The sequence below is a fragment of the Mytilus californianus genome, unplaced genomic scaffold, assembly GCF_021869535.1.
Source record: "Mytilus californianus isolate M0D057914Y unplaced genomic scaffold, xbMytCali1.0.p SCAF_8, whole genome shotgun sequence".
NCBI lineage: Eukaryota > Metazoa > Mollusca > Bivalvia > Mytilida > Mytilidae > Mytilus > Mytilus californianus.
This window is the reverse complement of record NW_026262734.1, coordinates 49715879-49743469: the sequence shown is the minus strand read 5'-3', so window position 1 is coordinate 49743469 and position 27591 is coordinate 49715879. Positions and strand designations below refer to the sequence as shown.

At 32.4% G+C, this 27591-nt stretch overlaps 1 protein-coding gene across 1 annotated transcript; it reads right to left on the bottom strand.

Moving 5' to 3' along the window:
- Positions 1-273: 273 nt before the first annotated feature.
- LOC127712140 (potassium voltage-gated channel subfamily C member 3-like) lies at positions 274-24657 on the bottom strand. The gene is made up of 4 exons (XM_052218405.1): positions 24563-24657; positions 15565-15654; positions 3171-3643; positions 274-1542 (listed from the first exon to the last, which is right to left on the bottom strand). The coding sequence occupies exons 3-4, from the start codon at positions 3633-3635 to the stop codon at positions 658-660; spliced, it is 1350 nt and encodes a 449-aa protein (XP_052074365.1). The 5' UTR covers positions 3636-3643; positions 15565-15654; positions 24563-24657; the 3' UTR covers positions 274-657.
- Between the last annotated feature and the right edge of the window lie 2934 nt (positions 24658-27591).

Here is a 27591-nt window from a genome sequence, read left to right as displayed (position 1 = left end):
TTTAGTTTCCCTCTTGGTATCATATCGCTGTTTACACACACTATCTTGGAAACCGGATTATCAATACTATAATCACACCTTAGGGTTAATGTTTTTATCTAAGAATGCTGACTTTTGGTTGATTGATAGCCGGTGTATTTTTGACGTGTGTTTTTTTGGTCTTCAAAAATGTCGATGGATATTCCCAACTTAACTTCTGTGCCGCGGTTGACACTGCCGATTACAAAGTTAACAACCATGTCAGGTCATACATTGTAGACAATATAATTTATGTAAAATGCAGAAACAATTTCTGTGTAATAAAACAGATATATGAGAGTTTTCATTGTCTCGCGACTGGTATTTTGCAAAACTACATATCCAAAACAATTTTAATACATTAGTTCAAAACACATATTTCTATCAGAAGCTACCCAACATCATTAATTATATCTGTTCACGCCATTTTTCAGGAAATGGTTTATACTTACATGGATATTATACCTTTTTCAAAATGTAAAACTGCTCAAAAAGCACATGACTTTTGTGACAAAATGATTTAATGAAGGAATGCATATAAAATATTTTGATCACATGCAGCTAGTGGTTGACGGGAATGGTTTTATTGATCACGTGCAGCTAGAGGTTCACGGAAATTGTTTAATTGATCACGTGCAGCTAGTGGTTTATGGGAATGGTTTTATTGGATTTCACTGATGTTCCACTACCATTCATTTGACTATTATTTATTTCTGATTTGATTGCAGTAATGTACCTATCACGATTTTTCTGATGAGAATAATATTCCGAGAAATTCGATGCAATGATTGCAATTGGCATTGCTAATAGCAACAATCCACATACAGCGCAGACGACACCTACTAGATATCCGATCGTTGTTGATGGAACATAGTCACCGTATCCAACCGTTGTCATGGTGATTACAGACCACCACATGCAAATTTGAATACTGTCAAATCCATCGTTAGCATGAATTTCTGCATAGTATATGAGTGTAGAGAAAATCATGGTTGCCATTCCAAAAGATATCAATAGTAAACACAGCTCCTTGATACTTCCTTTTATCGTCATTATTAATACCCGTAATGTACTTATCTGCCTCTCTAACCGCAGAAAAAGAACCAATCGGATCATGTTTACCGCTTTACATACGAAATACAGTTCCCTTGTAGACGAATTAGCGGCAAGGTGTCCCTTAGCAAACTCCAGACCAAATGATATCCACATGCAAACTACTAAGAGACCATTTATAAGATTAAGTGGTCTTTTTAGGAAATTCACCTTTTGAGGACAAAATGAAAAATGAAGGGTCCATTCTATTGTAAATACAAGTAGGCAGAAAATTTCGAGTGCAAATAATGTCGGTATAGGATCCATTAAGATCAATTGTTTTAATTTTAAGCTAGCGCCACTTTTGATGAAAGGATAATCCTCTGGTGTTACAGCAGAGAGGTATAATGTCGTCCTCAATGAAGGCGTGGTCCACAAACAATACACAACAGCACTCATTATAAGAACTATCATGTAAAACCCATGCCATACCTGAAGAAAAACTGCATGTTATAAAAATTTTATTATGTCAATTATCAAAAAGTTGTTTTTGTTTTTTTTTTCAGTCATGTGCGGAATCAGTTTCAATCAACTCTCAAAGAAAATAGAGGCCTTCGCAAACCTACAGATTTTGAAACAAGTACATAAAAGTAGGTGCAAAACTTCAATATGTGTGTTCATCATTTGTGAAGTTTCAAGAATCTGGAATGAAACTGAAGGAGGATTTCATTATCATTACACAAAATAGGTACCCCCTTTTTCATGCTATAACTTGGTTTGTACTTCTTGCAATTTGCTCAACCGCTCCCCCCATTTAAACGTAACGGTTTTGTATATAGTAACAGCAAAAGGAAACCCCCAAAAAACCACAAAGACATGATCGAATATCTCATTGTGTGTTTTTTGTTTATAAATGTCAATAAATATATGATATATTGATGACCCGTTAGAAAATAAACCTATAGTATTTAAACAAAATTTTGAATAATACTGTTCCAGTGTATGTAAATATTGGTAGCGAAATCATTGATTTTTGATTGGTTGGGACTATTCCACGAAACAGTGAACAAAACTTCATATTCCTCTGTGAACATCTGTGAACCTAGTGCGACGTTACCCGCGGTTGGTGAATACAACGTTGTGAACGTTTTCAAATATCCGATAATATAGTCATTATCAGTCGTAAAACCAAAAAAGAAAAAAAATGTCATAGAATAAATAACTACCTTAGATCGGTACTGTTTATGTCGTGTTTTAATTGTTATAAAAGCAATTTGATATAATTAAATTGTATCTTTATCAATGTTTGATGTTCAGGAAGTAAAAAAAAAAAGTAAAGGGGAATAAAATATTCATTTCCCGTGATTAAGGGAGATTTGAAGATTTGCTCACCCTCTAAAATTCATATTTCCCTCGACCAATGTCCCGGGGAAGTTTGCATTTTCTAGTGAGAACAAATCTTCATATCTCCCTAAAACAAGTGAAATTAATATAATATATATATTTTTATATTTGTATCTGACTAAACAAAGTTGATATTTCAAGTTTTTAGAAATTATCTTTTCTATACACGACAAAATTGCACCGATTTTAAGCTTGATTTTCCTTCTGTTATGTACTCTTACTTGACCGAGTACAAGAATGTCCTACCCTTAGAGGTGGCACGGTAGTATTTCCTGGCCCATAGGGATAATGATAGCCTTTTTAGAATTTTCACCATTTTCTAAAACTGTCCAAATATCTATATATAATATAGTTAACTGAAGTACTTTCATTGTTATATTCAGAAATGAATTTGAAAATGTATGACGACTGTTTACTTTTTCTGCTATCTTTATAAACCTAAGGTCACTAGTGCTTTTAGGTCTTTTATCACGCAGTGATTACAAAATTAGAATAAATTCTAAAAAATTGGTTTTCACCTTCATGCAATATTATTTCATATTTTTCTACATCTGATTCATCCCTCGCTTGGGAAAGTATTTTTAGTAGATACTGTAGTTTTTGTCCAATCACAGTGTTCAGATACATTGTAAATACTACCGTGCTACCTAGAGTATGTACCCGTCGAAAAATTATATAGTATACAGTCAAACGTAGGGTAATATGAAATATTATACCTTAGCATGTATTGATGACCCGGGCTGATCAAACATCAACCATGCTTTGATTTTCCAACTAGTCTCAGTTTGTAAAGTCTCTGTATATTCATATGCTCGCTTTATCTCTTCTATCATCCCTTGGTCTTCTTCAACTTGATAAAAAGTTCGCAAACAACATTCGGAAACTTTCTGATGAGGAATTTTCCAATACGTCATTTCCTCTTTCATGACCGCTCCACATACATTTTTAGGAATGTGTAATTTTCCCATTACATATAAATTAATAATAGAATTGAACACATCCGGGTCTCTGTCAAAGAAATACTCATCTCTTGCCACGTCATAGAATTTAGAGTTCTTATCAAGAGACGACAGTCGAGTGTTAGGAATATTTCTCAACGTTGACGAAATTACCTCAAAACGCCTTCCTCTGACATTGAGTTTTATTTTTTCAAAGTTCAAATGTCGTCTATGATGCTCCATTTCTACATCTGTGGATAGAAAAGAAAAACTAAAGTTTACAAGTTTAACATTACTATCCATGTTTCCTTTTCTTTTCTAAGTATCAAATTATTATGGAATGCTTTCACATCACCAGTCTACCAGAACAGGTATATGTGTAATGCGTCGATTGAAATACTTATACCGATTATTTGTCGACACCATAACCTTAACATTTGACACTGGTCATTAATTTGCATTTAATAATCAATATATCTTTCAATAAGTATACATTCACTTTCGTGTAATATACACTTCTTAAATATTATTACAGTAACAAAGATATTTTGATAAAAAAACAAATACGTTTATTCTAATTGGCTCTAGAATACCATATCCGTCCAGTAGTTATTCCTTTTTGGTACGGACAAGATTTTAAATGGCGCATTGTAATTGCAATAATGCAGTTTTAAAATAATATAAAAGGTACTATAATTAATGTTTCAACTTCGCCTGAAAACAATGAATTGCATGCACATACCCCACGTCAAGAACTTCGTGACTGATTGTTTTGGATATATATATTATCCATGAGGTTATTTGTCATGGATTGCAGATCTTAGATATCTTATAGCCTCTATTAAATTTGTTTTATCTTTCTAAGACACTAGGACAATTAAGGCATGAACAACGAAATTGGCACTTGTCTATTAAAAGTAGATATCTAGATATGTATAGTGCCGTCTGGTTACTGTCTCAGTGGCAAGTAGATATCTAGATGTGTGTAGTGCCGTCTGGTTACTGTCTCAGTGGCAAGTAGATATCTAGATATGTGTAGTGCCGTTTGGTAACTGTCTCAGTGGCAAGTAGATATCTAGATGTGTGTAGTGCCGTTTGGTTACTGTCAGAGTGGCAAGTAGATATCTAGATGTGTGTAGTGCCGTTTGGTTACTGTCAGAGTGGCAAGTAGGTATCTAGATGTGTGTAGTGCCGTTTGGTTACTGTCTCAGCGGCAAGTAGATATCTAGATGTGTGTAGTGCCGTTTGGTTACTGTCTCAGCGGCAAGTAGATATCTAGATGTGTGAAATGCCGTTTGGTTACTGTCTCAGTGGCAAGTAAATATCTAGATGTGTGAAGTACCGTTTGGTTACTGTCTCAGTGGCAAGTAGATACCTAGATGTGTGTAGTGCCGTTTGGTTACTGTCTCAGTGGCAAGTAGGTATCTAGATGTGTGAAGTGCCGTTTGGTTACTGTCACAGTGGTAAGTAGATATCTAGATGTGTGTAGTGCCGTTTGGTTACTGTCTGAGTGGCAAGTAGATATCTAGATGTGTGTAGTGCCGTTTGGTTACTGTCTCAGTGGCAAGTAGGTATCTAGATGTGTGTAGTGCCGTTTGGTTACTGTGTCAGTGGCAAGAAGATATCTAGATGTATGTAGTGCCGTTTGGTTACTGTCTCAGTGGCAAGTAGATATCTAGATGTGTGTAGTGCCGTTTGGTTACTGTCACAGTGGCAAGAAGGTATCTAGATGTGTGTAGTGCCGTTTGGTTACTGTCTCAGTGGCAAGTAGATATCTAAAGTTGTGTAGTGCCGTTTGGTTACTGTCTCAGTGGCAAGTAGATATCTAGATGTGTGTAGTGCCGTTTGGTTACTGTCTCAGTGGCAAGTAGATATCTAGATGTGTGTAGTGCCGTTTGGTTACTGTCTCAGTGGCAAGTAGATACCTAGATGTGTGTAGTGCCGTTTGGTTACTGTCTCAGTGGCAAGTAGATATCTAGATGTGTGTAGTGCCGTTTGGTTACTGTCTCAGTGGCAAGTAGATATCTAGATATGTGTAGTGCCGTTTGGTTACTGTTTCAGTGGCAAGTAGATATCTAGATGTGTGTAGTGCCGTTTCGTTACTGTCTCAGAGGCTTATACCCCACATCTACTTTTATTCATCATAAATGGCTTATGGTTTTTGTACAAGTTTACAATTTTTGTAAACAATTCCCCCTTAATTTTAATATATCTGACTACCAAAATTTTGACTTGATCGCTCTCTAAAATAACTTTTTTGAATCATTTGCCTTACACATTTAACTGTTTGCTGTGTACTAGTTTATATCAAGTCTGAGAGAGCATGTTCCATTTATTAGTTGAAAAAGGGGTTTTGCAGTTGTTCTCAGAAACTGCAATTTCTGTTAGATCTGTGTTTTGTGTTTTTTGTTAGTTTGTGTCTGCTACCGATTTCAAGCTGATTTTTACAGTTCGGTCTTATGCTGTGGTGGTACACAAATTGTCATAAATTAGAAAGAAAGGGTTCAAACCGCGTCACATTCTCTTTGTGCCTTTTCCAAGCCAGGAGCCTGTATTTCAGTGGTTGTCGTTGGTTGCCGTCTGGCGTAATAAGCTAAAATCTTGTTGTTAATTTTCTCTCTTGTATTATTTCACATTCTAATTATCCAGGACCTTTTATAACTTACTGTACGGTACATCGGTGCGTCGTTTAGGGCGAGTACCACGCTCCCTCTCTCAATGTATAAGAATCCTTGCAACAACTGTCTGAGGGTTCGGTAGGTGATATGTTGCAAGACGAAATATCTGCCCCTATCCAACATACCTTCGTTTTCTTGTCGCGGTCGACCAAAATTGCAAAGCCTACCTATTGCATTACTATTAAATTTGTTCTCGTTCTGGAAGCAAGTAACAATTTATCAACAAATCAATCAATCAATCAAATGCATGACAATATAATGTTAAGAAACGATCTAAATATGAATCCTATTGTTAGTAAACTACATATGGTTTTGAAATTCAATTTATTGACACTTGAAGTCAAAAATAACTCAGAGGTCAGTCATTGTTCGTTGAAAGAAACACAACATTAGCAAAGGCTTCAAACATATCATGGTTATCAACGGCATGACTGGTTATTCGTTATGTATATATAAATAAGAAGATGTGGTATGAGTGCCAATGAGACAACTCTCTATCCAAGTACAAAAAAGTAAACAATTATAGGTCAAAGTACGGCTTTCAACACGGAGCCTTGGCTCACACCGAACAGCAAGCTATAAAGGGCCCCAAAACTACATAACTAGGTACACAGTACCCCATATGTTCCCGAATCTTATAATTTAGGAGACGGCATTAAATGTAATACATCTTAACAATATCCTAAGACCCAATAATCTCTCTAAGAAACAAGGGAATTTTCGAGATATATTTTCTTTACTTCAGAACTTAAGAAATGTATATGTTACAGTGAATTTGTGTAATCAGGTATTATGTAGAATCCATGATTTTTCAAGGATTTTGCATAATCACCAAAATCGTAAGTGATTATATATAATCCCCGGAAATGACCAGTGATTTAACATTATCACTTGAAATTTAAAAATTTATTTTACAAATCCCCGATATGATTTTAGGAATCATTATCAATAATAAAAAAATATTGTTTTATGAAAAAATATCAAATATAGGCAAATGAATAATTCCGTGTCCATTTATCAGATCTAAAGTGACTACTTTTTCCAAAGATTTGATATTTACCTAAATTGAACCACATTCACTCATCAACAAAAAAGTATTTAAAAGTGAAATTAATAACATCATATTCTCAACGAAAGGGATAACTGTAAATGGTATTGTTGGCCAAACAAAAAGTAAAATGCACATTTATGTTCTGAATGTAAATGCGCAGTACATGTAATTGTTGTAACACAAATGGCGATGAAGGCTTTGGACATCCTTTTGAAGTTGTCAATGTTCCAATAAACAAGGAATTCAAACTTAGCAAAGTAAAGGAACTTAAGTAAAGTACAGCAAACAGAGATCACAAGCATGACAGATTAAACACACATTTGGAGGAGGTGAACTTTAGCTGTGATGTTTTGATACCGATTTAGCATGCTGACCACGCTACAAAAAGGGAGACCCCAAAAAATATCATGTCCATTGTTCATGAAAGGACTGAATAGGATAATGCTTGTCTACAAAACATGAAATTATGATCAGATCATATACAATGAACCAATTAGAGATGGCTGATTTACTTTTTAACACCTTCAGATGTTTTTAATGAACACTTTTACTTCTTTTCAACGTGCGGTGAAATCAGATTCAATATAAGAAGGACAAGCTTTTCAAGTGAATGTTGTTGCAAAAAAAATACAACCAAAAGCAGAGAAAATGTTCAATAGTTGATGTAGTAGATGTAATCAAAATGTACAATGCAGTTTGTAAATATAAATAATTTGTATTCAAATATAGGGCTTAAGATTTTAATACACTGTGGATTCATCCATTTTCATGGTTACCAATTTTCGTGGATTGACTTTAACTTGAATTTCGTGGATATTTAATTTCGTGGTTTAGCCAAAATCTGCATATAAGCCTATAGAAAATGTGTCTTTCGTTAAATATTTATATTCGTGGTTCACCTGTACCCACGAAATCTACCAAAATTTGTATCTAACGAAAAATCTTAAATTCATAGTATTGTATATGTTTCTTAAGATGTTGGAATATGATTTTTTAGAATAAATGATTAACTTGTAATCACTGTCTCTTCTTTCCAGTTAGTATATATAATCCCTGACATTTTGTGTAGTGATTATGCATAATTCCTGAAAATTTTAGTGATTATTTATAATTTGGGTACAGCGGCCTTCTCCACCAACAAACACTGACCCAACGAAAAAGCCAAAAGTGTTGAACGTTGCATTTAGCACCAATTAAATAATCAATCAATCAATCAGTCAATCAATTTTGATTACTGAGGCATATAAGTGATACAAATTTTCCTTCGAGTACTTTGCGCACAGACAAACTGTCTTGCGATCATCTGTCCTTACCATGTGTAGAAAACACATTTTTTTAGGATTAGTTGTTGCCTGTTTAGATGGATAAGATTTATCTTAAGAATAAACAGTTTAACTACACTTATTCAAACATAAATAACTCTTAGAATGATGAATGATAAAATCTAAAAATGATAGTTCGTTGAATTTCATAAACATAGTTCAGAACAGATAACGTGAATGGTAGATAATAACTTACAAAAATTTAATTCAGACATTTAATTTCTTAAATGATACAGACTGTCTACAACCTTTCGTAATAAGGAAAATCATCTCTATACTGTTTTTGCTGTTCTCCCTACAATGTTGCAATCAGCTATGACAAAAGAGACTTTATGTGGCTTTTTGATTGCTTTCCCTTTTCTAAAACTTGGCAATGATATATTTATCAACAAGATCAAGGAAAAATGTTTTTATATTGCTGCGTAGTACTACGATGTACTTCTTTTTCTAACTGCGCTTCACAAAATAGTAATTCGTATTATCAATTTTAGAATACTATCATTTATAGAACTTTAAAAATTTTCAAACAATATTGACAACCATATCTAGTTCACTTACTACTAACTGAATACTTTATCCTTTAATTATATGAGTGGTCATCAGGTACTGGAAATGTCCAATCTCTTTCAATTCATGACCTTGTAACTGGAAAAGTCACACGTTATAACTGCATTTGTGCGCTAGTTTTCTTCAAATCAACCTTCGTCGTGAGTTTTAAAACTAATATACAAACAACTCGCGGGTTTGATCTTTATTGCAAAAATGCATTTCTCCAATATACTGTGAATGCACTATTTACATTGTCTTTACACACCTAATGTATTTTTTGAAGTTACATAACATGTAAAGCTAATTTGCTTAATTTGGTATTTAGATCTTTCTTTGATCATAACACTGAGACAAATTTTCTCGCCTTAATATTAACGAGGGAAATGATCGCCAACCTTTCATCAGTAAGTTATTTCCTACACATGATTGGACATTTGATCGTGACACTTCCTGCATTTTTTGCAAATTGCTTTAGTAACACTTTTTATCCATTAGAAGCTTTAGTAGTCAGGTCGATGTACCTATGCATATATGCATGCACTTAATTTTCCATTTATCTAGTTTTTAACTAATGTTTTGTGCACTTTTAAAAAAGGAATTTGAATATGTTGTCACATATAGTCCTACTTTACCTCCGTTTTACTGTACAGTTGATCACATGATATGACGTCATTATCAATTTCAATTTTGAAAACAACATGTATAGGAATTTCTTGATCATATCAAAAGTTATAGAAGCCACTGAGATTAGAGATTTCTGCCAAGGAATATATCTCTTTGTAATGCTTTTTAAATATATGTTTTATTTTCAGCACTTTGTTTGTACTTTTAAACGATATCGTCCGATGTAACCATACTATGATGAGCGATTGTTTTATAAAGTAAAAGTGCTTTATGCATTAAAATTCAAACTTATTTCACAAAATGGCAGAAATCGGTAGTTGTGTGAATTTCAATGTTTGAACATTCATTTATTTAATTTTTCCTTTTTCAAATTGTTTTATATGCGACATGAAATTCTGCCATACATACCACTACAAGGAATAACTCTGTAAAAATCAGCTAAACGTTTTAATCACGTTCTATTGTTAAGGAAATATTAAGCTTCTCAATTATCGAAATTAGTGTTTGTCAAACTGCTATATATCCAATGAAAATTTTCCGATAAAGTGTGTGGTTCAAGGTTTTGATATTTTTATATTTTTGTCAAAGGGTCAAAGTCAATATTTTGTCAAAATTTTATGAAAATAAAACCAGCCAAATCAATTTTAGTCCAGGTGTTTGGTAACACCTAAATCAAGAATAAAGTAGTTTGATAGATTGTTGGTGTTAAGGGCCACTTTAAGCACTCTTGATTGTTTTAATGAGACCAGTTGTAATTAGTGGAGAAAGTTGGAGTGCCCGGAGATGACAACAACCACCGACCTCAGACAAGAAAATTTTTTCAAACTCGTCTTCCTCAAAAAGGGGTTCGAACAAACAAAATCTCATTGTTAAGAGGCTAGTGGTCACAATAGATGCACTAAGACCACTCGGTTACACCAATTTATTTTAGACCTGTAAATACTGATTTTTTATTTGCACCAGATAATTTCTCTTTGAATTGGGTTTGATTTTTAAATTTGATTAAACCTTTTGCATACATCATTTAGATGTCACTTCAACACATACAAACTGCCACAGTTTTGAAAAAATTGTCTTCTTTGCTGGGGACACATAATCATCATACTTCCATATACACGTATACCTTCTTTTCACATCATATACAATATTGACCAAACGAAAACTTGTTTATAATAACTTATAATAAAATTAGTTAATTAATTTCTGTTGTTTTTGTTTTTAACGTTTCACCTTTTTTATTGAAGAAATATTTGACCTAGGCATACATAAGCCGTATATGAAACAACTTTGCATTTTGTTTGGTTTAAGTGCTCTTCAGCTTCATTTTGGATGGCCTTCCTTTCGAGTACCATTGATGTATCTTATGTAGACGAAACGCGCGTCTGACATAACAAATTGATAAACCTGGTATCCTTGATGAGTTTTTTTTAAACAATACTTCCAGATTTTAACACAGTTTTCATAATGGATTACGATTATGCAAAATGTCAATTTTAGCAATTTGGAAAAACATCTGTATATTAACCTTAAAGTCACTTTTCTCTCAATAGTAAAAATCAGCCGGTGATTTGAAATTATTAATATCTGACTAAACAAATCAAGAACGAGTCATATGGTGGTAATCTGTTTTGTGGCACTATTTCAAATTATGTTAATATGAATAAACTGTTAACACAGAGATATGTCTTACCTTTTTGTACTTTTGATAATGCAAATGTTGAAATTAAAATAGCAATAATTTAACATGTGAGCTATGCAAATATTCAAAGTCAATGAACCATGACTGAAAGTACATGGCAAAATAATCTCAATGGAAATGAGATGTGCCAATGCTAATACAACTGCATACCAAATACCATAGACTTATCATAAGTCGTTCCCTTTCAACAAACCTAAACACAAACATTGACTTGTAAACTACGTAAAAGTTTCAAAGTCAATGAATCATGATGAGGGGGTGGGGGCTATATAATCTCCATGGAAACGAGACTTGCATATGCCAATAAATTTGCATACCAAATATAATTGACTTAACATTAGCGGTTCACCTTAAACTGATCTAATCACAAACTAATACATGTAAACTAAGCAAAAGTTTCAAAGTTAATAGATCATGACTGAGGGGGCGGGACCAATTATTCTCCATGGAAATGAGATATGCCAATGCTTATACAACTGCATACCAAATATCACTGACTTACCACTAGTAGTTCCCCTTGAACTGACCTAATCACAAGCTAATACATGTAAACTAAGCAAAAGTTTTAAAGTCAATAGACCATGACTGAGGGGGCGGAGCCAAATAATCTCTATGGAAATGAGATATGCCAATGCTTATACAACTGCATACCAAATATCATTGACTTACCACTAGTGGTTCCCCATAAACTGACCTAATCACAAACTAATACATGTAAACTAAGCAAACGTTTCAAAGTCAATAGAACATGACTGAGAGGACAGGGCCAAATAATCTCCATGGAAATGAGATGTGCCAGTGCTAATACAACTGCATACCAAATATCATTGACCAACCATTAGTGGTTCACCTTAAACAAGACCTAGTCACAAACTAATACATTGTTGACGCCGCCGCCGCCAGAAACAGCATACCTATGTCTCGCTATTTGACTCCGTCAAGGCGAGATAATAAAATTGTGGACTTCTACTAAAAAATTGACTAAATACTTGTTACAGTCATGGTAGGAAGTACACAATAAGAATGTCTAAATGTTTTTTTTTATTTAGCACTCATTAAAATTTTTCACTAGTAAAAGATGTTAGTCTTAAACGGTCATCTTGAACTGAAAATCATCTGAAAAATCTGAAACTAAACACGTTAAGTCTTGTTAAGAGTTTAAGTTAATTTTCAGGAATTTTCTTGTCGTATATTCAGTACTGCTCAGACAGAGTCAATTTAGGATTTTTCAGTATCTTTTCATGACATTTTAATATGTTGTTTTTGTGTACAGATAAATCACAACTACTGAAAAGTCTCAACATATACTGGACAGGTCTTAATTGTCTGCAAGAGAATTATCTAAACAGTACTAAGTTTACCATAAGATAAGTCTGAAGATCGACTGAAAGACTGAACTTGACCTAAAGTTTTATTGTTCAATTTTTTAAAGAGATGTTCAGATATAATTGACCCTTCCAGGTCAAAATTGGTTTACAAGTAGGTGATATCTTTGATCGGCCTTTGTACAAAATCAGGTAACTCTTATCCACAAATTTTGAAAGCCAAATCAACAAAAATTTTTAGAACTTTAAGTCAAAAGTGGTAAATATTACAGTCAAGTTTATAAGGTAAACTTAATTATATCTAACAATAAATATACCAATCAGCTTAATGGATTGAATGTGTCCATTTCTTTTTTTTACGCGCCATACAATACATGTACTATACATAGTTAGCTTACTGTTGACATTTGATATATACATGTACAAATCAATCGGGAAAACCAGTTTTCAAAAACAGTAAATTTTCAAAAGATTTTATTCTGAATTTGTTTTTGCTCTGTTTTATCAAGATGAAAATAAAGAGATTTCGCATGATTGCAAATGAGACAACTAATTAGGGACCACCATACGGCCTTCAACAATGAGAAATATCAGTGCCGTAATGTCGCCAATGAAAGACCCCGAAAAAGTTCAACAGAAACAAACAATATCATGGGCAATAAGAAAACCGACGAAAAGACAATAACAAAACACTACACAGAATTGTATGTCGATAAGCAGTTTTATTGACATATTTCACAAGTTTCCTTTATCATGCTAATTGTTGCAGGTGTCCTTTGGATATCAATTTCCGTATACCGCCTGTTTGTCTACTGCTTTATGGGCTTTTTTCAAATGTATCTTTTATGTCAAACATGTATGAAAATGTATAGGTAAGCGCATGATCAATTCCGACAAGGACAGTTATATTATCAACGTATAGATTTGAGTGCACAGTGTAATCGGTTTACCATATAATTATGATAATTGTGTATTAATTTTCTTTTCAACAGAAATTTTCATGGCAAATTATACCATTCAATCGATCTGAATGACAACTTGCTATGAATAAAATTGTTGGATTAAAAACTAGAATTACCAGAAAACAGATGGATTTGTTTTTACCACAAGTTCCTACTGTCTTCCTTCGGAAACTGCAGAGGATATTTTTATTCATTTCAGTATTCTAACGTCGTCAAGTCTGGTAATTCAAACATTAACACAGAATGACATTAAGAATAAAAGGTATATTCATAAACAAACATGCACATAAATCAAATCGATTGGAAAGGCAGATTAAGTTTTATAGATGTGTGCACTGTTAAGTAAGCCTGTATACTGTACGTATTTGAGAAAAACCGGTATAAACCAGAATTAAATGTTAAATGCTGTCACATTGATACATTACCATCCTACTTGATCTCATATTTATAAAATTATAAATGCAAACATCAATCCTTCTCATAACAAATACCAATCAAACACAGAAATATCTTGAGTTTCTTTTCTAAACAATTTTGCTATAAAAAGGACACATAAAAATCAAAAGTCTAAAAAAATTAATAATTAATTCCGTGATAAAAAAAACAACAACTAAGGAATGACAAAAAAACCTTGATCAGATCTAAGATATATTTTCTGGTTATGGTATGTTGATATTTATTTTTTTGTAGCTTGCGTTTCAAAGAAATGTAAATAAAATATTTCCGGGATTTTTTTTTTTTTTTTTTATTTTTTTTTTTTTTTTTTTTTTTTTTTGTAATTGTAATTTAATTTTTGCTTCACATGGTTTAGATTGATTAAAAAACTAAACTGCTTTAGGATTTGGAAAATGGTCTGTGCATATTAGATGCAGGTTTTGTCATAAGCATACGTCTTGTATTGATTTTTTTATTTTCTCAGGGGTCAATACTAGGTACATGTGGCGGTCAATATATATATTTTACAATCACTGTTTGGATATAGTTTTTATCCGTTATTCCTTCAAGATAATGCATACCACATGACATTTTAATGCCAATTGGAAAAAAATCATATAACTATCAATATATGTAAACAAGAAAACATTACTACTACATAATAAATTGATGCCCTAATACTAATCATCAGACGTCCAGTATATTCTTTGATGTTGGTATATGTCTCATGAAATTACACACAATTTTAGCTATATCATTTACTAAAAAAATATATAATTATACTCAAATTGCAATTTGAAGCATTGTGGTAGCGCTACAATGTTCCACATTTTTTTATGTCGTGATTGTCTTTTTTCCATCTTTTTTTTAGGAAAATATGTTTCTTTTATTCGACTTTCTCTTGTGCGCTGCCAACAAAAATCTTTCAATACCTTTCTCCACATTTTATAAATGTTGTTTCACTTATATGTATCCTTGGTCAGAGTAACTGTTTGAAAAATATCATATTTTTATCTGTTAAGTAGACCTTTTCTAATTTAATGCGTAAAGTTAGTAGAAAAAGTATGGCCAATTTCCGAATACATTATTTCACGCAAAGAAAAAGTTTATTAATCTTTAATGTTAAATTTTCATTTGTGATCTTACGAGTTAAAAATGCATAAAGATAGCTCAAAACTGTAATGGCACATTTTGAGTATTAATCAAAATCAATGTATACAATAATGGCACTACATTTCTATTTATAATAAAATTTGTCTTTCAGATACAAATTAAATCAGTTTGGTTACAGATATCCATTGATTTATGAAAAATAAGTAAGTGTTGCAAAATTAAATCAATGTTGGCCTCAAAAGTAGTATGTACTGCTTATCAATAAATTTTTGGAAATACGAAAAACTGCTAAAAGTATAATATACAAACTTTTAAAATCCGAGTTCGCGTAGATTGTAACATATGTCTGATTTATACCCTTTGGATGAAAATAAATCAAGGCCAATTAGCTATATCTATCAATATGATATTTACCCTGTTGGACGAATGCAGTATTGACATCACAGGTGAAATATTTGAATCTTTTCTCTGTGCATCGTCATGTCTGCATCTTTAGTAAACACACTAAAAAGACATATGTTACATGCTGAAGTCAATATATTAATAATTAAAGCATAAATGTAATTTCACAGATGATAAGAAAAAGTAACTAATTGACGATCATTTACGTTCCTTAGTAAGAAATTTTACGAATAGAATTAGTTTTATTATTGACTTAAATCTGTGCGTAACATTTTTATATTAAAAAGAATTTCCGCAATTTTGTAGTTTCTTTGTGATGAAAATGTATTTTACGCTGAATTTAGTCGAAAGCCTGATATTAGCACAGTATACGCATGGTATTACGTATTGAAACGGATATTCTTTCAAGGTTTTTGAACGCAAGTATTTTATTCGGATAATGCATAAGAACAACACTTATGGGATAGATGAAAATAAGTAAACTATATCATGAAAAGTTAAGAACACTGCACCTTTACTGTACAATATAGTTACAGTTTGTGGCAGGTCTAACATGGTATGCGTGATCTATAATTAATTACAGTCAAAAATGTTATTATAGCTTTTGGAGAAGGAACTTATGACATGTCCGCAGCACCTTAGTTCATCTATGTTTTTGGTGGGTTTCGTGTCGCTCAGCCTTTAGTTTCCTGTTTAATGTTTTGTGGAATGTTATTTGTATTCTCGGCGTGTTTGCTTTGGTCATGTTTATTTTTATACGACTTGTATCTTTTATTGCCCCTTAGATTCTTCTCCTGCCTTTTATTTATTTAAACCTATGACGACTATATAATGTAACACAAAACATATATTTCTGTACTTTAACATTTCTACCTCAATACAACATTGATAAACAAACAAAATATAGATGCAGAGCAGTTTTTGTATACGAAAATAGAAGTTATATTGTTAACATACCAAAAGAAATACGAAAACATTCAATATCGTTAGTGAAATGTTTCCTGAACATATGCTGTTTCTCATTAGAATGTGAAAAGAGATTATTGAATACAAATAATTGCTCGTAATATGATTTTGTTATAAGTGTGTATCTATTGAGTTCAGTTTATACATGACGGGTTTCATAGAATGTTAAAGATACTGATTTTATATGTTTGATTTCTTTTTAAATTCTTACCAATTATTGATTTCTGCTGAAGGCTGCTCTTGAATTTAATGGGAATCAATGATATTTCAATTACCTTTAGTAAGGACTGAGAATGAAACTATCAAATGCGAAATGTGAAATGTTCACCCTTATCCAGGCTGCCTTTTCCAGCAGTATCTGACCAGCATATATAAAACCGCATGAAGCAGTAAATGTTTGATTCGAACTTACTAAAGCTCAGTTTTGCTACTGTCAAAACTTTATTTGTATTTAAGCACAATTATAAACATAACTGTAAACCTTAAGTTTGTTGTGTGGTATTATTAGCTTTGTTTTATGTTCTCCGGGATGTAATCTTCATGTGAAAATACAAGTGAAATGAGATCTACAAAGATATGTTTTTGTACGAAAGAATATTTCCTCAAAATGGAAAAATTCAAACTGCGAAAAATTTCCTGTTATACAGTATGAATAACAAAATAGGAAATAAGAAAAACAGTAATATAGTACGAATACGTAACAGGCAACAGTAGCTAACCGATACTCAGAACTCGTAAATCAAATATAAATATATTAATTTAAAAAACAACAAACAATTGCATGAAATCCAAATGAAGGGAGGACTAAGATTGTGTATATTCATAAAAATGAAATTGGACAAAGTTTAGATTCGTTTTTTCTTGAGATTAATAACAACATATGATAATATGGTCATCAGATAATGATGGCGGATTCAGCCAAACTTTGAATTGAGATACGTAAATAGTTTGAAAAAGGAGGAAATATAAATTTTAAGTATTTTGTTATGTGTAATGCAGACAAGACTTTTAATTTAATCTTTGTTTTGAAATTGTTCATTACAAATGTAAAAATATTTTTTCCTCTGATATTTTAGTAAATGTTCATCTGTCAATGATCTTGTTCGTGGAATACAGTTTTTTTAATTTACGTTTTTGAATTTCGTTTTTGTTAAAAAAAAATTGAAAACAACGCGCTATAGATTGCATGCGTCAGAAGCGCTTTTTTGGATTTACCTTCATCAGGAACGCTCAAAGTCGAATATTTGAGCGTTCCTGATGAAGGTAAATCCAAACAAAAATTTTTAACAAAAGTGAAACTAATGTATAAGGACCGAAACAGTTGAAGATCTATATGACCAAACAGAACACAAAGATAATAACCAAATCCATAAACTTTGCCTGAGAGAGTTGAAACTTAGTTCCTTAATAATCTATAAATTTATAAACTGACAATTTTAGAAAGGCTTGTTATAAATAATGTCAGTATCGAAGTATTGAGTACTGAGCTGCTGATATCTTCGGGGACTGATAATCCACTGCAGCAACGATATGAACCCAGTGCTGCAAAAATTGAAAACAACACTTTATAAATTCCATGCGTCAGAAGCGCTTTTCTGGGTTTACTTAATCAGGAACGCTAAATGTCGAATATTCAACAACCCAGGATGAATCAAAACCACGCGTCTGAGCAATTCAATTTTAATATTAATCTAAACCAGACACAATGTCTACTTATTTATTAGTCTTGCTTCAAATGTTTTACTCAACAGGTTGATTTAACGAAATCAAATTTTATTTCCCATTTAATTATATAGTTTGCCACGTTTTCAGGTCTATAAACATCCTAGGTTTACAACTTTTCGGTTTGACCATTCCCTGATGAAGGTAAATCTACAAAGCGCGTCACACGAAAGTATAAAGTGTTGTTTTCATTTAATTTTGTCTTGTAACGTTATTGATTCGAGCGTCAATGATGAGTCTTTTGTAGAAAATTAAAAACTCTCGTCTTGCGTACAAAACTTTGAGCCTTATATCTTTGCTGATTTGTTTTTACAACCACTGGAATGATGTCACTACTGGTGGAGGTTTGCTGCCGGATTAGCACCAGCCCAATAGTCAACACTTCACTGTTGATATGAAATATTACTGATATGGATTATGCATTAAATATATGTTTACAAAAACTTTGAATTGTTCAAAATATTAAGAATTGATTACCTAAGCTGTATCATTTAGAATTTTGGATCTTCAATGTTCCACAACTTCGTACTTGATTTGACCTTTACATTAACGCACTTGTATTGGATTATCTTTCAGGAATGTTAAAGCCATATTTTGAAAGTCAAGAATGAATGAATACTTTATATGGCCTTCTAACGTTTTTTGTTCGAGTGTCACTGATGAATCCTTTGTAAACGAATCGCGCGTCTAGTGTACAAAATTATAAGCCTGGTATTTTTATGAGTTTGTTTAATACTTGAGGAGCCTAATCATCATTGGTGGCCTAAATAGAATAGCAAAATCCAACTAAGGTCAGCTTTGCCTGAGGGAGTTCGAACCTTATTTTCTTCGTAATTTCTAATTTAGATCACAAACATTTTAAGAAAGGTTTGTTATGAATCATGTTAGTACCGAAGCACTGAATACGGCGCTGGTGATACTTTTTTGGACTAACAGTTCACCAACATTGGTATTGACCCGTTACTGGAAAATGAAAATATCAATTAAAGTGTGGGTGCGTTTGAAGCACTTTAACCCTACTTCAGGAGTGCTCATACTAAAAACATTGGAAAGTCAATGATGTATAGGTACTGAATTGAGTAGCTTTATGTTAAGAGAGGACCTAAAAAATAATCAAATCCACCTCATTATCCCAATTTCACCAATATATAACAATGATGTGCTTTCTATCCATGTTTGACACCTTACAGGAAAATACAGATACTGTATTGAAATAAACTTAAAACGTTAAACAAACCTAAAATAAAAAAGGGGGGAAAGTACGAAACCGTATAGAGAAAAAAACTATTTTACAAAGTATATGCGCATTTTAGAAATGAAATGACTAAGACGATCCTCAGAATGATTCATTAACATACTAAGAGCACAACGGAAAAACAATTTACATATTGAATAAGAGGAAATGGTAGTAAAACGATGTTCGAAACGAGTTACAGTGAATTAATTGTAAGTGTTTCTCTTCACCTATTGCATTTCATTCAAAATTCTGACCAAGTTGTACTTTGTTTTATCTAACAAAGCTGTTCAACTAGTCAGAAATGTTAACCATGTCCTGTGGAGAACTACAGTAAAGGCTTCACATTTCAAAGTGATAAAATAAAGCATACTTGCACTCCTACAAGATTTGAATTCAACTACATGGCTACAAAGAAAGTTTTGCCTTAAGTTACATATTTATTATAATGCGTCATTTCAAAGGTAAGGTAATGATTGTTGAATTACTCAAAAATGTCCAATTTAAGAATTATTTCATCTAAAATATTGTATTTCTATACATGATTCAAAGCTATCTTTAAAATAAAATATAAAATACTCAGTGAACCATACTTTTAGCTGTAATATGTTTTCATGAAGTGTTAAAGGTAGACGAGACAGTCTAAAATATATTTTTTTAAAAAGGGTGATAGATGATTTAGATTATCTCCCCAAGGAAACTTATAACAACGTATTGTACTTCCACATGTATTTGACTTAATATTACATGTTTTATCTGATTCTCATGAATATAGAAGATGCTTTAAAAGGTTTTTATAGCAATTAGATAATTACCTCCTCACCTTTCAATAACACAGTTCAACAGATATATGCATCGAAATTTTAAGCAACACTTCGATATTGCTGCAGCCATAAAGTGTAATTGAAGTCTTCAAGAATTGTAGGTGTGCTTTATTTTATCACTTTTCACTGTGATGACTTGACTGTTGTTTTTCTACAGCAGTTGGTTGAAAGTTCTGACCAGTGGAACGGTTTGATATGATAAAAAAAATATTGCAAATGCGTCAGAGGTTTTAATGAATTGCAATTGGTGGGGAGAAACACGTATAATCGAGTCACAGTAATACATTTTAAATAGATAAACCAGGATGAAAACCCGACCGAGAGAAACGCGTGAACATAGAGCAAGGCTTGATGCTTCGGCAGTATAAGCTTTTCCTGATACAAAAGACGTGAATTATTCAGCACTTGACAGTTCAAAAGCAGTATAACATAAACGGTATCGTTTTTAATGCACCAGACGCTCATTTCGACAATAAATGTCTCTTCAGTGATGCTCGAGCCCAAAATATATCTTTTTCTTGAGTTTATGTGTTGTATTATGTCAAAATGTTACATTTTATAAATGTCATTCGAAAAAATTATGTTAATTCAAAGATTGAAAACAAAAACAGTTTCTTTTTATAACGACGCTATTTCATTTTTTTTTTTTTTTGCGCGCGCTTTCGTAAATTAGTCACATTTAAATTCAACATATGCTAAAATTTGTATTTTTTATCTAACCATATGCAGAGAATGACATTAACACTAACCAAAAACAAACAATTAAATCCCTTTACTCATGGATTATGCTTTCTGAAAGCGATAAAGTTAATAACATGCAGTTCAGTAATATGTTAGTCTTGATATTCAAATACAATACTATGGTAGCATTTGTTGTCGTCAGCGATATTATTTAATAAATCATATTGTATTTGCATCAGGAAAACATTAACTTATATCTAAATATTATCAATCGATAAATAAAAGCCTTATAATAATCACCGACAATAAGAACATTTAATAGTCATCTCGCTTTCTATAGCACAGAGAAATTTCTGGTGATATTCTTAATTTACGATAATTTTTCGACAAATGAAAAAACTATCATGCAAAACTGTTTAAAATTTCAGGATTAATTTTATTAATAGTTTTTTAAACAATAACTGAGATTTTATTGGAAACATATGAAAATTTTTGTTTTGTTTTGAAATTTTTTTATAAAATTAAGTAATGTATTTCCTGGAAACGTTTAATTGTCTTTTTTTTTTTATAATTAAAAACATTTCTATTCACAAAAGACCTAAAGGACAGGAAAACATTATCTACACGGTACGGTATTCCCTATAATTACAGACTTTTCTTATAGTTAGTGTAAATTATTTTCAGTTTTTCCTGCTCAAAACGTTTACAAAATCTCTATCGTTACGTAAGTAATTACGATCTTATGGATTTATTACTTTCCTTGGGATCGAAACCACTAGATGTAATTGTTTTCCGATGTGAAAATAATCTTGCTAATAATAAAGCGTCCATATTGCAATACTTTTACATGGAGTGATTCTGTCATAATTCATCTATTATGTGTTAAATATTTTCTGAAGTGGTTTCCCTCGTGGATCTTATAAACACGTATTAAGGAATTGCTTCATAAAATAAAATCTAACTAGTAGTCATATTTTTTATTGGTATAAGCCTTATTTTGATTTTTAGTTCAATACATAAACACTTAAACTAACCGGTGGTTACGGATTCGTTGTCAATTGCATTTAGAGTGACCATAATGTAAAATAATTACGGTTCACAATTATCATGAACATAATATATATTTGGTATACTTTAAATTGCAGAAATTAAAGAAAACAAAGAATAGGCTAGACATTCTCTTTATCATGCTAAAATATACTTTCTATTTATTGAAGCCAAGTGGAGTTTTGTAGGCGAAAATTACAATATGAACAAACAAAAAATTATAAAGTTTAACCTAATTTGAAGCCAAATCCAGACATGAATAACACAATCAGAAGACTTTCTTTTTATATAAGATTTCATGTTCGTCCAATAATGTGCAATTGAAAACTTTACTTTTAACAGGAATACACATCCATTGTTGGTCAACAGAACCATCTAGATTTCACAGAATACCAGGGATAATGTTCCATTGTCGTACCCTCGATTCTGTCATCTTTTCCTCGATCATTAAATGAGACATCACCGAATTTATACTTACCATGAGAAATATCAAGGCTGCCACCAGTAAAATAGGATTTGTTTACCCGTCCGGGGCACCGGAGATAACCGCCAGTATTAAAGGGGTTTGTTGTGCCTAATCTTTATTTTTTTATGTAGTGTAACACAAAACACAAAGACAAGGGCAAAGACAAAGACAAACACTTGTAAAAGAAAATGTTTAAAATTGCCTTATTTGTGAAGGTGTTTTCCCGATATGAATCCTTAATACCAGAGAGACCAGTAGCTCGATAATGTGAGCGCCTTTTACTATGCATGCAAGATTTCGTTCACGGGAATTAAATATGCGAGAAGAAAAATAATGTTAATATTTCGTTGGATTACTATTAAATAATAGGTTCCATTGGAGACAGAAGACACCGAAGGGACAATCTAAAAAGGCGTAAATTTCGTTTTGGGTATATGCGCAAAATTTTTTCCAATATTTTACCTTATTTTGGTCTTCCAAAAGAGGGACGAAAGATACCAGAGGGGCAGTCAAACTCATAGATCGAAAACAAACTGACAACGCCATGGCCAAAAATAAAAAGACAAATAGACAAATAATAGTACAGATGACACAACATAAGAAAACTAAGGACTAAGCAACACGAACCCCACCAAAAACTGGGGGTGATCTCAGGTGCTCCGGAAGGGTAAGCAGATCCTGCTCCACATGTGGCACCCGTCGTGTTGCTTATGTTATTACAAATCCGGTAAATAGTCTAATTCGGTAGGTCACCTTCGTGAAAAGGGAAGGGTATTGTAGTTACGACATAAGGAGCATATCCGATATCATCTGTGAAACGGTTATTCCATAACGGTCAACCAACTCGTGATGGCGTCCGTAAAATTTACGAAGGGATGATTTCAACTTCACCATTTGGAACTCTTGGTTTAATAGCTTCCTTGTGAGCAGCAATCCTCTATCAATGAAATCATGATAGGAAATACAAGCCCGGGAATATCGTATCAATTGTATGATTCAAATAATTCCTGATAAGGTTAATCAAATAAAATACTTCTAAGGCAAACAACCCAATATGGAGGAGATTTTGAAAAAAAAATAATTTGAAATGTGAATGGTTAATCTTCATTGATTTAAATAGGAATCATAATTTTATTATTCCTCTATCGAATCCGTTAAACCGAAAATTGTTACGCTAAAATTTAAAACAAAATGCATGCTTTCGTAATAACAGACTGAAATGAAAAGTATTGATTTCTTTTTGTGAGTTTACTAAAAGGGTCTCTGGTATGGAATGAAGTTATCATCCTGTTTCATGTACATACTAAACTTCAATCGACAAAACAATTAACATTTCAACTCATCCTATTGCTATAATAATTCCTTTCCTCCATAAAAATTCTAACACCATGGCCCAACATTATTTTATCACTAATATAACAATAACGTAATTAGTGTTTATTCCTATGATTTGCATAGAACATGGAAATATATCACATTATATATTTTTTTCTTAAATTTGAGTTTTTATATTCATTTTGAATAATATGAAAATTTGAATGAATGTCGCTTAGTACACGTTTTAGTGATAAACACGAGGTTGGGCCTTGGTGTTGGAATTTTAAGCATGATTGTATTTTTTGGGGGGAGGGGGTTGTAATAATAATCCTGGTGATGTTATTCATTTAATGGATATCACCGTAAAAAGGGTCGAAATTTTTTTCAAAGGAAAATTTAGACAAACATTGATAGTATGAGACACCATTTAAATGACTTAATGTCAAACATAAAAGTGCACTTATGCAATATATAAATTTAAAAATTGAATTGAGACAACCCCGTTCATATTGTGTCACTTTTTTCTTTCGATTTATCTTGTTTAAAAAAAGCTATTATATTCATGGTGGAAATCATGCATCTAATATTTACAACGGAGAAAATATTATTATCCGATCATTTTGATAAATACACATATCATTACTAGGTAAAATCTATAAACTTATATTTCCAACGCTCAACCAAACTTATGAAATTCAAAGACGATACAGTGAAAAATCAAAGAAAAAAAGGCGAAAATTTAAAAGAACTTACCACGTGTTTCCGAATGATATTTAAATACTCATAGACATCAAAATATTACAAAATAAACAAAGGTGGAACACAAACGATGTTGTCTCGTTGGTAATGAACAGTGCCACCTGTTACCTTAGATTACTCCGCATCAGTAGATATACCAAGTGAAGCCAATGTGACGTGCATAACAGATTTATAAGATAACACTTTCGTTAAACAGTCGATATTATTTGTATCTTATTAAGCAGAAAATAATTAATCATCTACTTCTGGTTTAACAACCTTAGAATGATTATAAAATATCAAATACAAGATATTTAAAAATGAATATCCAATAATTAATATACGCCCCTTTTAGTACTTGAGTTCTCGTATTCGATCTCTGAAATTGGCATGCATATAGATGATAGGTATATGCTGTGCATTAATCAATAAGACGAAGAAGCCAAGAAGAGTCTCATTCCGATGCATGAACGGTGTTATTTAAAATAACCCCTGCACATCAATTCTAGCGAAGCACATGTAGTACGGCCCATGGGTTTGAATATAGCATATGATAGATGGAGATTCAAGAACAAACTATATATGCATGATATGTATGTTTAAACTTGTCAAAGTTATCAGACTTCTAATCCAGGACGCCTGGTGTGCGATTCGTCTACGCAAGACTCGCCAAAACAATGGTGCTCTTTTCAAAACCTTTGGACCGTGCAAGACCCTCATGGGTAGTCAAGGTCGTTAAAAAAAACCCTCGTCGTCAGAACATATAACGAAGTTAAAGAGCATTAATTGTACACCACAAATCAAGAACAAACTATGTTTAAACTCGTCAAAGATATCAGGCTTATCATGTATATAGGAGGCCAATCGTGTTTATATGTCGATTGAAACGAGACAGTTGTACAAACAAACCAAACAGTGATAAGGTCCTGTTAAGTCCAGCGTAACAAGTTCGCCACTGTTTCAGACTTGTGAACAGACTAACATAAATATATATACTATGTATCTCTTTAATCTTATACCTTCGAATAATACGAGCAATCGCAAAACTCGATTGCTTCAAGTACTGTATGAATGTCTGAATGGACAAAGAAACTTTATCTATTCGTTCATTCTTAGACTAATCGGGTGAGCACGAAAGATCAGGTTATAATTTAGTGGGTCGCAGGTTGTTTATGGAATGCCCTGTATGATGAATATATAATTCTTCAAACTTGTAGTGCCTCTAACAGTACTATGTCAAAATCAAGTTCAATATTTGAAATGGATGGTTAAGGAGATGACTCTTATGTTCTTACTGTGATCTGTTCAACGCATTACAATCTGATATTTTTTATGGGTTATTTGTTTTCCACTTCTATAAATGAACATTACGGTCGCACAAACATATGGGGTATATATTTTCGAGTTGATACGAAATTCCAGGGTTTGCCCATATCATGTTTTAGTTGAAAGAGAATTTGTTGGGCAAAAGTAAGCTATTGAAACAAACGATTCCTAATGCGAAAATTGATGCAAACTCTTTGAAAGTTAAAAGGATGCAATTAGAATTTCGCTGGAATTTCTGTGTCTTAGATGACAACGAATTTAAAGTTCCGCTTTCATGTCAACAATCTTTTTCTTCGTTTCACATTTATGGAAACTCTAAAAGCGACTTGTCACTGGGTCTTTGTTTGTTCTGATTAGAACGACAATGTACTACTAGAAGAGCAAAAACAAAATATTAAATTTTCTAGAACAACTGAGATCACCGTTTTTGTGTGTGTTTTTGCGTTACTATATCCTAAGTTATCTTTCATTTTTGTGGACTGCTGTGTCTGTCTTTTCATCTTTCATCTTTCAGTCATGTTATTGTATGCCTTTCTCTGACTCTTGCCCCAAAGGTATAATTGAACGTTTTGGTTCACTCGGCGTCCGTCGTCGTCGTCGTAAACTCTCTCAGACATATTTTAATTGAAAAATTTCTATTAAAGCTGTAAATTTTCTCCTTGACAACATTTATGTACGTTTTGGCAATAAAGTTTATCGACAGGTTGTAGGGAGTTATGAATCACAGTTTAAGGACAAACTCAGTAAACCCCCGTCTAAATTCCATTTAATCGATAAATTCATTAGCCCTTACCGTTATCTTGATGATATTTTTTCGTTAAATAATCAAGAATTCTCTAAATATACTGCCGAAATTTACCCAAAGGAACTAACTTTAAATAAATCAAATATAAATGCAATAACTGTCCTTTCCTAGATTTATATATTTCAATTTTACACGGGAAACTACACAGACATTAACGACAAAAGGGACTTTACTTTTTTGGACGGTGATATTCCTTTTGTACCATCATACGATGTTTATATATTCCAACTCATTCGCTATGCCCGTGTCTGTAGTGTCGATTTGGATTTCAAGGAGCGTAATCTATGTATTACTGGTCAAAGATCTCGTTACCACAAATTCCTTAAAACCTTTATCAAATTTTGCCATAGATACAAAGATTTGGTTTTCAAAGTTTGGCTGTATCTGTAGAAAAGTTATTGCAAACGGGATAACACATTCCAATTTTACGGTGATATTGTCTACTGAGCCTATAAAGGAGTGGAGCCTGTGACCTCATTAAACGACCCTGTAAAGGTGTGTTTTGTAAGCTTCAAATGTTTGAGTAAATCTAATGAGTATGTATTGCTTAATGTATAATAATTGAAAGTACATCTATAATAAAAAAAAAAGTTGTATATCTGCTTCATGTTTATGACCATATAAGCCTATTTAGGTAAAGATTTTATTCTAAGCCATCGTTTTCTAGAAATTTGTCACCTTTTTCGACCTTTTTTTCGTGATTTGGTATGTGGCGCAAACCCTCGCCCATTGAAATTTTTGTTGAAAAGTAAAGGATATGGTATATAAAGAATATTTTAGCAAAAGTATTTGTGGGCGAAGAGTGGCGCCACTGTTTAATTTTCAGAAAACTGTCATAAATTATGCTAAAATACTCAAAAATTCAGGTTTTAACGAAATTAATCTACATTTATGACATTATAAAAACATCACT